We start from the raw sequence: 16,275 nt of genomic DNA on the forward strand, positions 1-16,275 counted from the left end.
TCTCGTTGTTTACTAAATTTGCTGTAACGTATGGCTTTATTTTATTCCGCATCCCATAATCTAATTAAGTGTAACTGTTGAATAGATCGTAAGTAACTTTTATCAATTTGTAGCTATAGAGAACTTGATAAAGTCGCGCTGCTATAACTGCTGTTGTGAATTCTAATTTTTGCCGCTTTTTGTAATAGGATTTACTCTGTTTTTCTCGTTTTCAAAAATGACCCAATTCTATATGGTTTTGGACTTGCATCAACAAAGAAATGACTCTCTATTAAATTTTATCCAGTTAGAGATAAAATGTGAGGAATTTTGATTTGTTTTAATATTTTAAGTTCATTTCGGCTTCAATTTCGCAACTCATTTCGTCATTTAACGTCGCGTACAATTCATATTTTTGTTTCATTCATTTATTTTGCAGTAAAATTTTAATTCGCATTGTAAAGATTTACATATTCTTGCCATAGACTTTGTCACTCTTCTCTTTGTTGGTTAAAATGGCAATGATTTCAATGGTTTTTTTCAGATCAACGCTAGTCTCATCTTCAAGAATATATCAATTTATTTCCAAAATCTTTGGAACCGTTACTTGATTACTTCAATTTGTTAGGATTAAAAATAATTTTACTTGATTTCTTCAACGTCTTGGCAACTAAATAAAAGATTGTCTCCGTAAAATCATTTTAATAAAGCCCCATATGTTTTTGGAAATGCTTCATTGCAATTCGTTAATTATTTTCGAATGACTGCAGATAGCAAGAAAGAACTAGAGGTAACACCTCTTGTCATTCGCATTTCCTAATATTTGGTAGTTTTTCATTTATATTTGGCATTATACGATACTATAAAAATCTATGTCTATCGCGATACATCGAATATCTGCTATCATAGTAATTCTATATGAACGAAACGTTAGCAAGATTGACAGTATGTCCGATAGTAAGTTGTCACCTGAACTTAAAAACACATTAGCAACTCTAAAAATGGTGTTAGATTTGTTTTTGTTGTAGATTTATTTTACAACAAACTACTGAATTTTTTTTATAATTGTATTCTCAATATAATAATTATTGAAAATTGATTACATAAATCTTTATATTTAAACAAATAACATTGTTTTTGCGACTATAAGTTAAAAAAGTGAATTTTATTTCAATGTGTACAACGAATAAAGAAGAGGTAAAAAAAAAATATCATTCAGTATAAGTACAATTGATGAAATCAATTTTACCGATAATAAAGGAATTTAAGTTTTAGAAAAATATTCAAAATAAAACTTTCCAGAAAAGTTCATTAAAAAAGAAAATGCACGTGATTGATTCTACAGGAATTGCAAAATTGAATAAAAAAATGTCCAAATTATAATTCAAAAAACTAGGCTTAGGAAATGGTTTGAATATGTATGAAAAGGTAATAATACAACATCAAAATATTTACGAATTTTAATGAAAATATTATTATTATTTTTAAAATACTTAAACTGATAAAGGAATTTAGATTCGAAACTAATAGTATTAACATTAATCTTTAACGGAACGTTTTGAACTACCCTGTAAGAGGCAAGTTTCGGAATAAAATATAAGATTTTTAGAACTTTAATTGCTGTAAGCATCTATTGGCACTAGCACTAACCAAAAATGAAATTTTAAAAAGTATTCTCACTTATTCGCACTTTGTAAATGATTATACTACTGGAATTTTTCTCCAATTATGTTCAGGTATAGGAAATTTAAGTCAAACAAACTACAAATGAATTTTTGTTTTGAATTCAAATATGACTGAAGAAACTATATTTAAATAAAAAATTTCAAAAAGTAATGCTCTGCAACATAAAAAATTATTTATACTTAATTCAATTTTTTGGCTGACTATTCAGCTGTTTATAAACTATGAAAATAACAAGTATATAATTTTATGGACTACAATTTGCTGGCACATATAATATTTTTTCTATGACATTTTAGTCTTTAAATTATACACCTATTCATAATTTTACCAAAGGACCTACCACTTCTATTTGGCACTGTTCTGTCTGGTACACCTCTATACGCAGACACCAAACGTTAGTAAAGTGCAACAGTTGCAATAACTGGTGCCGCCCTCACAATTGTTCAAGTTTGCATAGTAATACCGATTGGAATCTTTCCTTTAGTGGAGTTTGCTGTCCTACAACTCCTCTATACAGACAATCTCCATCTTCATCTACCTCTGGCTGTCTTTTTTTATCAATGGTACCCAACCCCTCTCCCTGGCATCAGTATTTCCCACCACTTGGTTAACCACCGTGTGTGATAGAGCAATCTCTAGGACCACCATATTTGTTCGATGCAATGGATGGTATCACATAAGACCTTGCTCTGGATTGAGCTCGTATTTTGGCTGGAATTAAAATTTTGTTGGCAATTGCTGCTAACTTCTATCCATAATTCCACCACAAAACCGCTTACATCCGCAACGTACTAGCCTAGTTTTCGCCGGGTGATTTGTATACACACCATCCCCTGTGGTTTTTTTTTACCTACCAAGTGATTAGAAGGACCAGCAATTGGCGTCCCAAATTGATAAATCTTGTGACAGAAAAAGCAACACTGAGCTGAATGCAGCCCTGCGAGTCAGCATGACAGTTGATATGAACGACAGAGGAAAAACGGATCTGAAAAGCACACAAATGTGAAACACGTTGCGCGTCGATGAAATAAATAGAATAACAAATGGATTGTAAACGAATATATATAATAAAATAAATTGTAAATAAAATAATATTTCGGTGTTTACATAATCGATTACATGTTTTCACACTGTGTACCCGTTAAAATAACATTCATTTATGTATGACGCCGGGAAAAAGACAAAGTGTGTGCGGTGAGTAAATCAAAATGATAATCGCCATTCGAGGCTCCAGCGTCGTCAAGATGTCAAGAACAGGCATCAATGCAAGATGTGTTGAAAGCCATACAAGCTCTACAATAAGCAGTTCGAGTTGAAACAGTTTCGAATCGGGAAGACATAAGTAATTTGCGTGGATAACTTGCCAATGATCGGTAACGCATGAAAAGAAAGATGAAATAGGTAAAATAAATCAAAATGAATACGAACGGTGTACTGCCGAAGTCGTATGTTCAGGAGACGAAGGCATCCGACTTTATGATTTGCCAAAATTCAACGGTAGCGCCGAACAGTGGCCACTTTTTCTTTATAGTTTTGAGGACACCACTAAAAGTTTAAGTATTTCAACAGACATAATTTAATGTGCCTACAGAAATGCCTAATGAATGAACCCATGGATGCCGTTCAGTCACTGTTACCCATCTAATGTGCCTGCTGTTATGGAAGAACTTGAATTTCGTTTTCGTCGCCCAGATTTGCTAATACGGTCCCAGTTGGACAAAATTCAGCAGTTTGAGAGAGTGACGGAGAGGAACGTTGATAGTTTAAATGCCTTATCCTCTCTTGTGCAAAATGTTGTAGCCTTTTTGTCATCAGCCAAGTGTGAGTAACACTTAAACAACCCAATTTTATTGAACAGCTAATATATAAGTTGCCACCTCGTAAACAATTCGAGTGGACGCGTCACGCTGTAACTCTGAAGGAATATCCCACAATAAAACGATTTAGTGTTTGGTTGAGTGAGATCGCGAAAATAATTTGCCTTTTGCTACAACCATTGTGTCAACCAAAAACCGAATAAGCAAAAATTACAATGCCAGCTAATCAAAATTATATGCGCCGAGTTATGTACCAAAACCATGAGATGGAACAAGAGAATCACTTGGGAGATGTGTTTTGAGTGTGCAGGCCCACATCTAATAGTTACATGTGAAGCGTGTTTGAGTAAAAATGTTCAGCAGCATTGGGTAAAGGTGAAGCAGCTTCGTTCGTGTTTTTCATGTTTGCGGAAAGGACACAATGTCATACAGTGCTGAATGTAAAGATCCTGCGGTATAAACGGTTGCCGTAAAAACCATAACAAATTGCTGCGAGTCCCAACAAGTGCCGCCTACGTCTGAATCAGTTCAACAGGTTTTGAGTTGTGCCAAGCCATGTTCCGGTTTTCTCTTTAAATTGGTTCCGATAAAAATTATAGGTTCAAAGGGACATCTGAAGATTTTCGCACTTGTGAATGAAGGGTCGTCAATCACTATACTAGATGCCAAAATTGCGAGTTAGTTAGGCATTAAAAGCAGGAAACAACATTAAACGATGCAGTGGTATAATGAAGAGAGGGTGACTTAAAACTCAATAGTTGTAAATGTCAACGTAAAGGGTGAAGCATTCGAACAGTATGAGATTAAAAACGTTTACGTAATTGCCATAATTGCACATAAAAACTTGTGTGACACAACACGTCGTATCAATGATCGTTATGAGGTTGGTCTTTTATGGAAAAATAATTCACCAATATTGCCTGATAGTTACGCCATGGCTGTCAAACGTTTGCAGGGAATTAAAGCTAAAATAAGAAATAATTTCTAATTCGCAGAACGATATAAGACCGAAATGAACAAATACATCACCAAAGATTACGCCAGGAAACACACAAAATGAAATTGAAGATATCACAAAGCCGTTGTGGTATCTGCCGCATTTTTCTGTGCAGAATCCGCATAAGCCCGACAAATTGAGAATTGTTATCGATGCCGCCGCCACTGTTGATAAACAATCTCTCAACTCAGCATTGTTGAAGGGACCAGAAAAGGCTAAACCATTAATAGGAATACTTTTTAAACTACGTCAGGATTGTATTACTGTTGCTGCAACCATAAAAGAGATGTTTTCTCAGGTTAAAATACGACAAGTTCACTAGAATACCTAGAGATTCTTATGGAGAAGCGGTTGCGAAATGGCACCGGAGCAGTATGCTCGCCCTGTTGCGCTGAATTTGTTAAGAACCATAATACCGAAAGTTATCGCAGTCAATATCCGGAAGTTTTATCTGCCATCAATGAGAACCTTTACGTAGACGATTACGTTGCCAGTTTCGATACAAAAGAGCACGCTTTACAAATTTGTCAGCAAGTAGTGCAAATTAATGCAAACATCGGCTTTGAACTTCGAAATTTTTCATCAAATTTGTTAAGTGTACAGAACGTCATAAATGTAGGTGAAAGGGCAGAGGCCATCTGTGTGAATCGGCAGAGCCACACTGAGAAATTCTTGGGAATGCATTGGAGCATGACAAATGATTCGTTTTAATTCTTAATAAAATTTCATCGCATAGCTAAAGAAGTTATTGAGGGTAAAAGTATTCCAACAAAGCGAGAACTTTTTGGAATTGTTATGGCGATATTTGATCCATACGACATCTTAGCGAATTTTTCACTTATTGCCAAAGTATTACTGCAAGAAACTTGGAAAACCAAATTAAATTGCGACGACTTAAATTGCGACCACCTACCTTATCTCAAAAATGGTTTCGGTGGTGCCAAAATATGCAATTTCTTTGTACCCAGATGCTACTCGCTGCATCTCAACATTGCCAAACCCGTGTATCTGCGAATTCAACATCAATATGCAGTCGATGTAGTTTTTGTCTGTGGTAAGACTCGCACAGCGCCTAAGAAACTTCTATCCATGCCGAGGTTGGAACTGCAGGCTGCAGTCTTGGCTACTCGATTAATAACGCTGATGGTGGACAGACATGAAATAAACATAAGTATAAATATTGGACTAATTCTAAAACAGTTCTTGGGTAAATTCAAGAAATTGCCGATTTAAACCCTTTGTTGGGCATCCTGTAGCTGAAATATTGACCTCAACGAAAGAAAACCAATGGAGATGGATGCCAACTAAGATGAACCCTTCTGACGCTACAACAAGAGCCAAAGAGGTGCCTAAAATAAACAATGACAACATTTGGTTAAAAGGGCCAACCTTTTTACATCAAGAACAAAATAGCTGGCCGATTGCTACATTTTCGTTTCATTGTTTTTTATCGGAGGAGGAGAGTCTACTTAAGCTTCAACAACCTCTTTCCAAAAAATGAAAGCTATACAAATTAAAGCCATACGTAGACAACGAAGAAATTATTCGTGCCAGTGGTCGCCTGGACGAAGCCATATATCTGCCTCTTGAAGCTCGATATCCTATTATATTGCCGAAGTGCCATGTCGTCTCCGAACTAATAATGAAACATGCCTACAAACATCAAAATCAAGCTACAATTATCAACGCCGTACGCCAAAAGTTCTGGATAATTGGTACCAAGCCAGTTTTGAAATCAGTCCAACGCAATTGTATGGAATGCCGCCTTGAAACCGCCAAGCTAGCGCTACCGTTAATGGGTCAGCTCCCAGTCGACCGTATAACGCCGTATGTACGATCATTCTCAGGTGTTGACCTGTTTGGACCATTACATGTTACTATTGGTCGTCGCCGTGAGAAGCACTGGGCTGTCATATTCACATGTTTAACAGTACCTGCAGTGCATATAGACATCGTCGATAGCTTATCAATAGATGCATTCCTTGTATGTTTCCGCAGTTATATTAACCGCAGTTATATTAATCGTGGTACGACAGTCAGAATGCGTAGTGACAATGACACCAACTTTATTAGGGCACAAAGGGAATTAGATGCTGATAAACAGTTTCTTGATGTTAATGGTATACGTGAGCAAGCCACTCAACTTGGAATTGAATGCATATTCAATTGTCCGCCGAACCCCTGTGCAGGTGGTTGCTGGGAGCGCCTTATAAGAATGATCAAACGTCTATTATTTAAGTCAATCAGGGAAGAAACACCGAAGGTGGAAACATTAGGGGCACCACTAATTGAAGCGGAAAACATCATTAACAGCTGACCGTTTACAGACATTCCCTAGACGCACAGCCAGCAGGAGCCACTCACACCAAATCATTTCTTGTTAGACTGTGCCAATAGTATACAAATACGCGAATTGTTGAAGTGCTTCCTTCCAAGACGGGTCAGGTTAGATCAGCCCACCTACAGACGAAAAATGGTTTGCTAACTCGTCCAGCCTAACATTCCGCCATTTACGGAATGGCGGAATGTACAGAAAAAGCAACATTGAGCTAAATGCAACTCTACGAGGCAGCATTGCGCGTTGAGCGTCGTTAAAATAAAAAGAATAACAAATTGATTGAAATCGAATATATATAATAAAGTAAATTGTAAATAAAATAATATTTCGGTGTTTACATAATCGATTACACTTCTATTAGTGTACTAAATAAAGACTACAATCAGGGTAACTCCAACATGCTCCAGTTCCTATGATGTTAGTCTCGTAAGCCCCAGCCTTCTCGCTGCCTAAAATTAGAGTATTGATATAGCTATAAGCTGAAATCAGACTGACATTAAAATATTAATTCCATCTATCGAAGTCCTCACCGAAACTGACAAGAAAACCTGCAGGAATTTAAAAAAAACAAACTGAACCCCTTTTAAGAATGTTTTCAAAAGCACCTTCAGCAACATTTCTCTATCCTCTGATTTGAATAACGCAGAGAAATAATTCCGCACCATAGTCATCAAAACCGCTACCACAGCCGTTCATGTAGGTAGGATTAGGATTATTAGACTAGGTTTCGTAAGTGAAGTTTGCCGCTTGCTGAAGAATGCGATAACTTACGTAAACTTAACCCAGCCAATGCATACATAAAAACTCTGAACAACAACATTCACAAAATGGCAAATTGTGGACTACCATTAAAACATTATCTAATCCTTTTCGTCCTAATAACAAGGTGATATCATTTAATGGGATCACATTCCCTGATCCTAAGCATTGTGCCTAGTAATTTTGCCGTCTTTTCGTGCCCAATGTTTCTGCTTCTTCTGCTATTCGTAGACAGAAACGAGCTTTGCGGAAGCCACATTCCAACGATACATGGTAGTGCACATCAAATATAAGCACATTGTAGACAACAAGAACTCATTGGCAAGAAAGCATAAGTGCTATTCTAGGGTTTTCCCTTCGTGAATATTTTTGTGTGAGGAGCTAACGCAAAGTCCCATAGTTTCGCACCATTTTCAGATGTTGTCTCGTGTAGGGAAAATCTTCGTGCTACATTACTTGTCATGAAAGGTTTCAATATCCTCTTCTTCTGGACTTTCTGTAGGCGCATGGCATGATGACGGACACATTTTTGCGGTATGAGGTTGTCAACCTTTCCAACCATTTGTCTAGATTTTCCACGCCAGATGTGGTTTGGTATGTTTATTGAGAAAATAATTGAGTTTTATCAGGTCACTAAGACAAGAATGGGATTTGAATTTGATTATTGACTGAATGATCAGCTCTTTTGAGACGGGAAGTGGTGGATAGAAAGAAGTGTGAGATTCTTAGCTAAGGGGTTAACATGTTTTATTGGCCTTTTATTGTATTTTATCTTATATTATCAAATTCGGTTTAACTAAGGGAATTTGTGAATATCGATGGATGCTCTTATTCCTAATATACCATGGAGTACCAATGATTGTTCTCAATATTTTTGACCAAGCTCTTTGGATAATTTCAATATTTGAAGCACAAGTATTACCAAATAGCTGAATACCATAAGTCAGTCTGTATTGGTGTTATGATGCTGTTATACAGCATCTTTATACTTTATACCCTAAGCACAGGGAGGATCTGCTATTAATGCGCCAATACAATTTAGAAGCTTAGTACTTCATTAGTAGTTTTTTGGGATGTTATTTAGTAAAAGTAGATATATACTCCAATTTAAGGTAAAAATGACATGTCAATATTTTAGTTCATTAATTTTAATTTCCCACTTTGATAACCATTTCTGCACCCAAAATAAGTGCGATTGAAATTGGTTTGAAGTTAGCACAACGTTTTTGTTTTGGCATTAAAATAACCATATCATCAGCAAACGTTGTGGTGATAACTGAATTGGGATATCAGATCAGTTCCTTGCGGAACACCAGCTTCTATTAGGAAATTGGTAGAAGTAAATAATTTATATATTTGACTTTAATACTTGTGTTTTGTAGATACGATTCTAAAACTGAGTGGACGTATGCAGGTAATAACAGTGTATCTTTTGACTGAATTTATTATGTATGCCATAGTTTGTCAAAAGCTTATTTACATCGAGAAATACCACGGAACAATATTCTTTGAGCTTAAAGTGTGTTTTTTTTTTCGTTCGTTATACGATTCACTTGTTTAATAGTTGCTTGTTTTTCCCCAAAGCAAAACTGGCGCGAGAGTAAGTTTTGAAAGTCAAGGAATGGTTTCAGCTTTAAAAGTAGCTCTCTTTTAAAGAGTTTAGAAAGCCATGACAAGCTTATTGGTCTATATGAAGAGGCAACCGAGGGATCTTTACCTGATTTATGAATCATTATAATCATGGATGTTTTCCACGCTCTTGGGAAAAAGCCTAATTTAATGATGGAATTAAAAACTCTTGTGATGAAATTTATGGCCAAAGGGGGTAAGTTTTTTTACCATCAAGTAAACAAAATATTACTGGAGAATGGTCAGAAGACAGGTCGCAGCGTATGTATGCTGAGATAGAATTTTTACTTTTGCCTTTGGACACGGCGAAGTCTATTACGTCTGATATTTTATTGTTATCTACAGACCAATATGTAATGCATTTTTTTTTTATTTAGAATGGAATCGTATAGCTGTTTGCCTTTTAGATTACAGAGGCGTAAACCTCAATACTGTCGCGCAAAAATAGTAACAGGATGATTAGTAAGAGATGTCACTTGATTGCCGGATCGCCATTCAATCTTCTTTTTATTGAAGAGACGCCTCTATAATCATTAATCTGCACGTACCGCTTTTTGGAAGATTTGTTGTCGTTGGGATTATTTTTTGTCATCCTAGATTCGTTAAATTTCTGATTATTTTTGTTAGTTTTCTACATATGAATAATGTGTGTTTACGTATTTTATTTGTTACCAAACCTAGATTTTATGTTATTTTTGTAAAATATGTATAATTGCATTTGTTAAAAAACGTTTTTTGTTTTATAATTAAACCAAATGCATATTTTTGTTCTATTACTGTGCAATTGTTTATGCACAAAGGCACTTTTATTATATTTTGTGTAAACAAAGATTCTCTTTTCTCAGTATCTTAAGCTAATGTGATTATATGTTTTTATGACAAATAAAAGCTACAAAAATATTTTTAAATTTTTTGTTTTTATAAGAATATTATTTATTAAGATTATTTTAAATACCATATTTCACGTATAATTTTTAAATTATTTTTATTTGGGTCTTATTGTGTTGTCGGTTCTACTAGGATAACTGAATAACCTGTTTCAATCTACTGTTCTATTCGTTATAGTTATATTGTTAAGCATGGTATAGACGATGCTACATATCTGCACACCAAGTATGAAGTTCAAGTATGCGTTTTGCTATACACTTTGAAACAACGTATGCATACTTCATTTTGATTTATTTTCTACAGCGTTCATAAAAAAAAGTTTATACCACTTTTTTTTAAATTTGCTTCTTTTAAAGAAAATAAATGTCTAGCACTTTTTCTTTGCTGACCAAAATTCTTAATTATGAGAAGTCTGCAGATTTCGATATATACAATGCATTTGAATCATGTAAAGGACTAAAAAAAGTGGTATAAACTTTTTTTTATGAACGCTGTAGAAAATAAATCAAAATGAAGTATGCATACGTTGTTTCAAAGTGTATAGCAAAACGCATACTTGAAACTTCAGTGAACCACATGCCATGAGCACTGTTCTAGCAGATTTTTTCATTTCGGTAAGACCTTTTGTTTGCAAAGTATATTCGTTTTAGTACATAACTGTTTTTCTTTTTTTTTTTTACTATTTCACTGACAAACTCATGACAATTCTTGAATTTACAAAAAAATGTATACGGTTATTAATCATGTTTTCCACCATTATTTAAAATAAATATACAACGAACTTAATCAACCAGAAACTTTCTATTAGGTAATCAAACAAAAATATAAACTATTATTTTGTGTTTGATTAATAAGAAATACTTAACTTTTCCAAATCCAACTTCCACCATTAGTCCATACCAGCGGCGACGCGTGCCCTATCTGGAAGGGTATGCGGTCATTCTACAATGTTGTTTTTACATTTACCACTTAAATTAAAAATAATAAATTTAAATATATAAGATGTTTTATTAATAATAACTTTATTAAATTAAGATACAATATATTCACAATATAACATTTAACAATTCATTAACAAAATAACATAAAAATTAATGATTTATATATAAGTTTAATATTGCATCAATATGGAATAAATACAACTTTTCACATACTTCTTATAACATCAAACCAACTTTTTTCAAACAAAAGAGTTTGTACTTAGAACCATACAGTAAACAAACAAAATCGAACGCACTTGCAGCGTATAAATGTGCGGCCAGCTACTCCGCACACAAAGCTGCTATTATTTGCTGAAGCAACAGCTAAAAGAGGAGAGACAAAATTTGAAAAAAATGTGTGGTGATGTGAGCTGCAAACTTTAGCCGCATATCTAACCGCTTCGGCAAGTCAACATGTTGAATTTTTATACATGCAGTTGATATTCGAATAGAACAGAAAATTACTCTCATACAATTCCCAATCTCTATTTCTCATATTTCAAGCTAGAGCACACGCACATTATTTTGTTCATTCTACTTTTGTGCACACTTATGACAGAAATTTATGAATGCAAATGCGTAAAGGGGAAAGACGAAATATGATAGAAATGTTTTGCGATGTGAGCTGCAAACTTATGAACACAACCAACGACTATTGTAGCTAAGAGAAGCAAATTAATTGAGTTTTCATAGACAATTATATTTAATTGTTTTTGCTAAAACTTTAATCTTTAAATATATATATATGAAAATGTAATTAATAATATTAATTCTGGATGCAAAGATATTTAATAAATTTATATATATAATGTGATAATTTGCAAGTTATGTTAGGGTGTGCACCGCACACCTCCGCTCCTTAGAGCAATCGTCACTGCTCCATACACATGTGATGATCAAGTCATTTTTCCCATTTAACGCTCTTCAAAAAATGTATCGTTTTTAAGGCTGTGTTGTAAGAAATGAGCTCTATCTTATGAAAAACAATGCATTTGATCTTTCATGTCTTACGTTGTGTATATTATGTTATAACCAATCAAGTTTTTTATGTTCTATCGTTTACATTTTCTACCTTCGCTATATCTATGACAAATAATTTAATTAGATATAGCTATACTGGGGAAGGAACCTTTTCAGCAGATTTTTTCAATTCCATCTGCATTGATGCATTGATATAGCTTAATTAACAATTTTAACTGATTTTTATTATAACGCTCAGCAACTGCTATAACGTTTTCCGAATTATTCTAAAACTTACAACCATCCTTTTGAATTATCGCTTTCAAACCTTTATCAGTTAAAACGGTTGTAATGACAATATGGGTTCCCTCTAATTGTTAACTGTGTCAATCAAAATTGTGCCAACTCTATAAATTTAAAGCTGATTATCATCAGCTTGAAGTTGCTGATGATGCTTTTCGTAAGAACTTTGTGCCTGAATCACTAAATCAAAAATTGCTTTCATCATTCCATATTTAGTTTTGCAATTTGCACTATTTTCAATTTGTTTGACTTTTCACTTTTCTGTTAAAGTTTTGCTGTTAACTGATTAAGTTTTGAAATGTAAATTAGTTAATGTATATGTAACGAGTGTAAATAAGGTAAACATAACAGTATTACTATGAGAAATTAAAATTGAAGGATTGTGTAAATTTAATAAATAGAATTAATTCTGTAACTTTAAAGATATAAAATTAATAGTGTCCGTACCATTTGATGTATTTATTTTCATAACGAACATTATTTTAAATTTTTTTACTAGTTTAAATTTTATATATTCAATAACTAGATCGGAGCGGTCAATAGTACGTGTATCAATTTACCAAAGTAGTGAACCTAAGCAGATCTGGCCACCCAATTTATTAATAAGAAACGATCAATCAGACGCAACAAATAACAACTACAGCTGTATATTTGAAAACATTATGACTGCAGCGTCAACAATGCCTAATTTCGATAGACAGCAAAGGTATATTTATTATATATCGTTCTTTGTATCAATATTATTTCATATCATTTGCAGCACTGACTCCGGATGGGACAACCCTTTTCGTCCTGGTGGTGACTTATCACGAGAGGCAGATGAAATTGTTAATATGATAACAGGTCATTACGTTTGTTTTTAAATGTTTGATTATTAAAAAAATAATTTCTTTAATAATTCAGGGGGTAAGCCTATTACACCAACGGGCGATCACACAATAGTAAACGGAAATGCACAGAGGGAAGAAATCGGCAATGGAACACCTTTAACAGAAACTATAACAAGATCAAATGTAAGCAAACAAAAAATTATTGAAGTGAATAGATGAATAATTAAAATATTTAAAATTGAACAAATTTTTAGTAAGCAAAATGTAAAGCAAAATATAATTACCTTCAAGTTATGATATACAGTATGTCAAGAATGAGTTTACACATTGAAATAAAATTCACTTTTTTAATTTCTAGTCGCAAAAACATTGCTTTTTGTTTAAATATTAGCAACTGGTTAGTTGCATAGTTGATTAAAAAACTTCATATAAAAAAATTTCCATTTTGATGGTAATCTGTTGTTTGAACGTCCCAAAATGCGTAATCCGATTAATTTTAATTTAATTAACAGTGAAATACTCAAATATTCGTAAATTTTAATATCTTTTAAATTTATCATGTAATTTATCATATAACTAAAATTGCAAACGTGTCATATATCAAGAGGTAGAATATTCAATTTTTTACTTTTTAATTATATTTTTTTCCTTTTAAAAATTATAGTTTTACTGAATTTTATTTATTAATTTTTCTTATTATTTTTTCTTATAATTTTCTTTTTGAGACACCCTATGCTCATAGTGCCGACACTTAGGACTGGCAGCACTATTAATCAAATTTTCACTAATCTGAGAATCTCCGAAATAGTAGATTCTCTGCTTAATTTCTTTTTTGTATGCAATTTTTTGTCATCTACTACATCATTTTTTCACTGTCAAGTAACTGTTTATACAACTTGTGTTTTTCCATTATTTTGCATTATTCAAACGATGTGCGGTAAATTTACCGTGATAATTACCGTGTTGATTCTTAATTAGTTATTGTTTTCTAATTTTTTTACTTCACTAACTAAAATATCAATATTTTGAAATGTAAGATGAAATGTTATCGTTTTTAGTGGAACAGTTCAGGTATTATACCCGCCACTTAGAAAAAAAAAATTTATATTTAAAAAAAGCACTGTTTTTGAGACTAGAAATTAAAAAAGTGAATTTTGTTTCAATGTGTAAACTGATTCTTGACATACTGTACATATATTTCGTTATCATTGAAATTCAGTGTGACTAATAAAATTAACGTGTATGAAAAGATATAATTAATTATATTACAATTTTTTTTCTAAGGTTAACCAATCGCAATCAGCATATAAAGATACAAATTATCATAATGTACCAGAAACAACAAAATTATCTGGAAACAATGGTGTTACATCCTTAACTCAAGTCTCAAAACAAGTAGTACCTGGGCCTATTTTAGCTAGTCATGTTGTAATTGACGAAAAGAAGAACGCGGGAAAAGGATGCTGTATTATTCAATAAGAACTGTTTTAACAATATATGATTATTTTTATTAATATAATATTTAGTTCATTGGAGTATTTTCGCTTACTAAATTATTACATTTAAAAATAGAAATATATTTTCATTATGAGAACAGATATTGAAAATACAAAATCGCATTTAGATACACACATTAATATATATTATTAATTGGCATGTTCTCACTAATTTATATGTATGAGATATATGGAAATAGCTATATAAAGTAATAACAATAATAAACCAATATTGGATATTGTAAATATCAAATACATTAATTTTATTTTAAAATCTATAGAATAAAAATTAATAGTTTTTTGTAAGGAAGCATATCTCTTTAAACTGGCTCGACTGATGTAAATAATTTCTTAAAAAAGTTTTGTTATAAAAAATTATGCAAAAAAGTGAAAATATCTGCAAATACTATGACATTTTTTGTACAGGATGTTTATGTTATAATTCAAATTTTCTCCTAAACCGCTGAATTGGTTTACATGACACTTGTGCTACGTAATCATAAGTTCATTCGTTTGTATAAAGCCACCGAATATAACCTATTCCATATTTATCAACAAATGGAATCGCCACCATACAAAAATAACTTTTAATATGAACTTTTCTGAATATTTTTACGATCTGCATAATATTTATACTAAATAGGAAGGTGGAACGTAGTCTATTACCTATTTTATAGCTTACGTAACGTAGTTCCCTAAACTGATTTACATGCAATTTATGGTATGTTATCTTTATATAAAGCTACCGAAGAAAGGATATATAATTTCTATTTCGCGTGAATATTTAAGGTCACTGCATGCAGTTCTATGCTTTGTTTTTCTGTATAGCCACAGAAACTCCCAGACACTTCAAACAAACTTTTCTTATATACACATAGCAGAAGAAGTCTGCGTTGACTCACAAAATATTTCTTAAATTTAGCATAACTTACTTTATTTTTACTTTAATTGATTTTTGTTTTCTGATTTATTATAACCAAAAAACCATCAATGAAGTACAAACATAAAAATTAAAGGTTATTCTTTAAAACAAAATTAAACACAATTGTATGCAAAAGCAACAATTTTGAAAGCAGAAAAAGTCTGCGTTCATTTCTTAATATTTATATTTATTTATTTAGATTTTTATTCGCTTGCAAGCATAATTATGTAATTAAATGATATTTAATTATCAGTTGACTTACTAAAGAGTATAAATATTGATATTACCAGTAAATTTTTAAAATGGAAAATAAAAGCCGTGAAATTAGAATAAGTGAGCGACATATAACTGTTCACTGTCGGATAGATGGCATCGGCCAACGAAAAATTGCTAAAGATATTGGTCATTAATATTCATCAATATATATTCATTCAATATATATTCAACAATATTCATCAAAAGTTATAAATAACATCAAGGAGACAGTTAATTACGTTTCTTAACCTCGCACAAGTCACCCTCAATTCTGTCAGATAGAGAACGACATGGAAATTTTGCACAAATTTCCAACCTACATAAATTTAAATAAATTTCAAAGAAATCTGAAATTAAAATAGAGGAATTAACATTTAACATAGTTATTAGAAACTACTTATCAAAAAGCCACCCAGCCTGCATGCAACTACAACAC

General features: G+C 32.6%; 1 protein-coding gene across 1 annotated transcript; it reads left to right on the forward strand.

Moving 5' to 3' along the window:
• Window positions 1–12,862: 12,862 nt before the first annotated feature.
• Window positions 12,863–14,719, forward strand: LOC119676194. The gene is made up of 4 exons (XM_038087430.1): window positions 12,863–13,042; window positions 13,097–13,179; window positions 13,240–13,349; window positions 14,451–14,719. Exons 1-4 carry the CDS (start codon window positions 12,999–13,001, stop codon window positions 14,643–14,645), a joined length of 432 nt encoding a protein of 143 aa, XP_037943358.1. The 5' UTR covers window positions 12,863–12,998; the 3' UTR covers window positions 14,646–14,719.
• Window positions 14,720–16,275: the final 1,556 nt, after the last annotated feature.

Source organism: Teleopsis dalmanni, chromosome 1 (genome assembly GCF_002237135.1).
Source record: "Teleopsis dalmanni isolate 2A chromosome 1, ASM223713v2, whole genome shotgun sequence".
Classification (NCBI taxonomy): Eukaryota; Metazoa; Arthropoda; class Insecta; order Diptera; family Diopsidae; genus Teleopsis; species Teleopsis dalmanni.

What these genes read in the sequence shown, in the direction of transcription:
- LOC119676194 (XM_038087430.1), top strand. Translation starts at nt 12,999, where the DNA reads ATGACTGCAGCGTCAACAATGCCTAATTTCGATAGACAGCAAAG. An exon ending in AATTTCGATAGACAGCAAAG is followed by an intron (nt 13,043 to 13,096) that starts GTATATTTATTA and finishes TATCATTTGCAG; the next exon opens with CACTGACTCCGGATGGGACA. An exon ending in AATTGTTAATATGATAACAG is followed by an intron (nt 13,180 to 13,239) that starts GTCATTACGTTT and finishes TTAATAATTCAG; the next exon opens with GGGGTAAGCCTATTACACCA.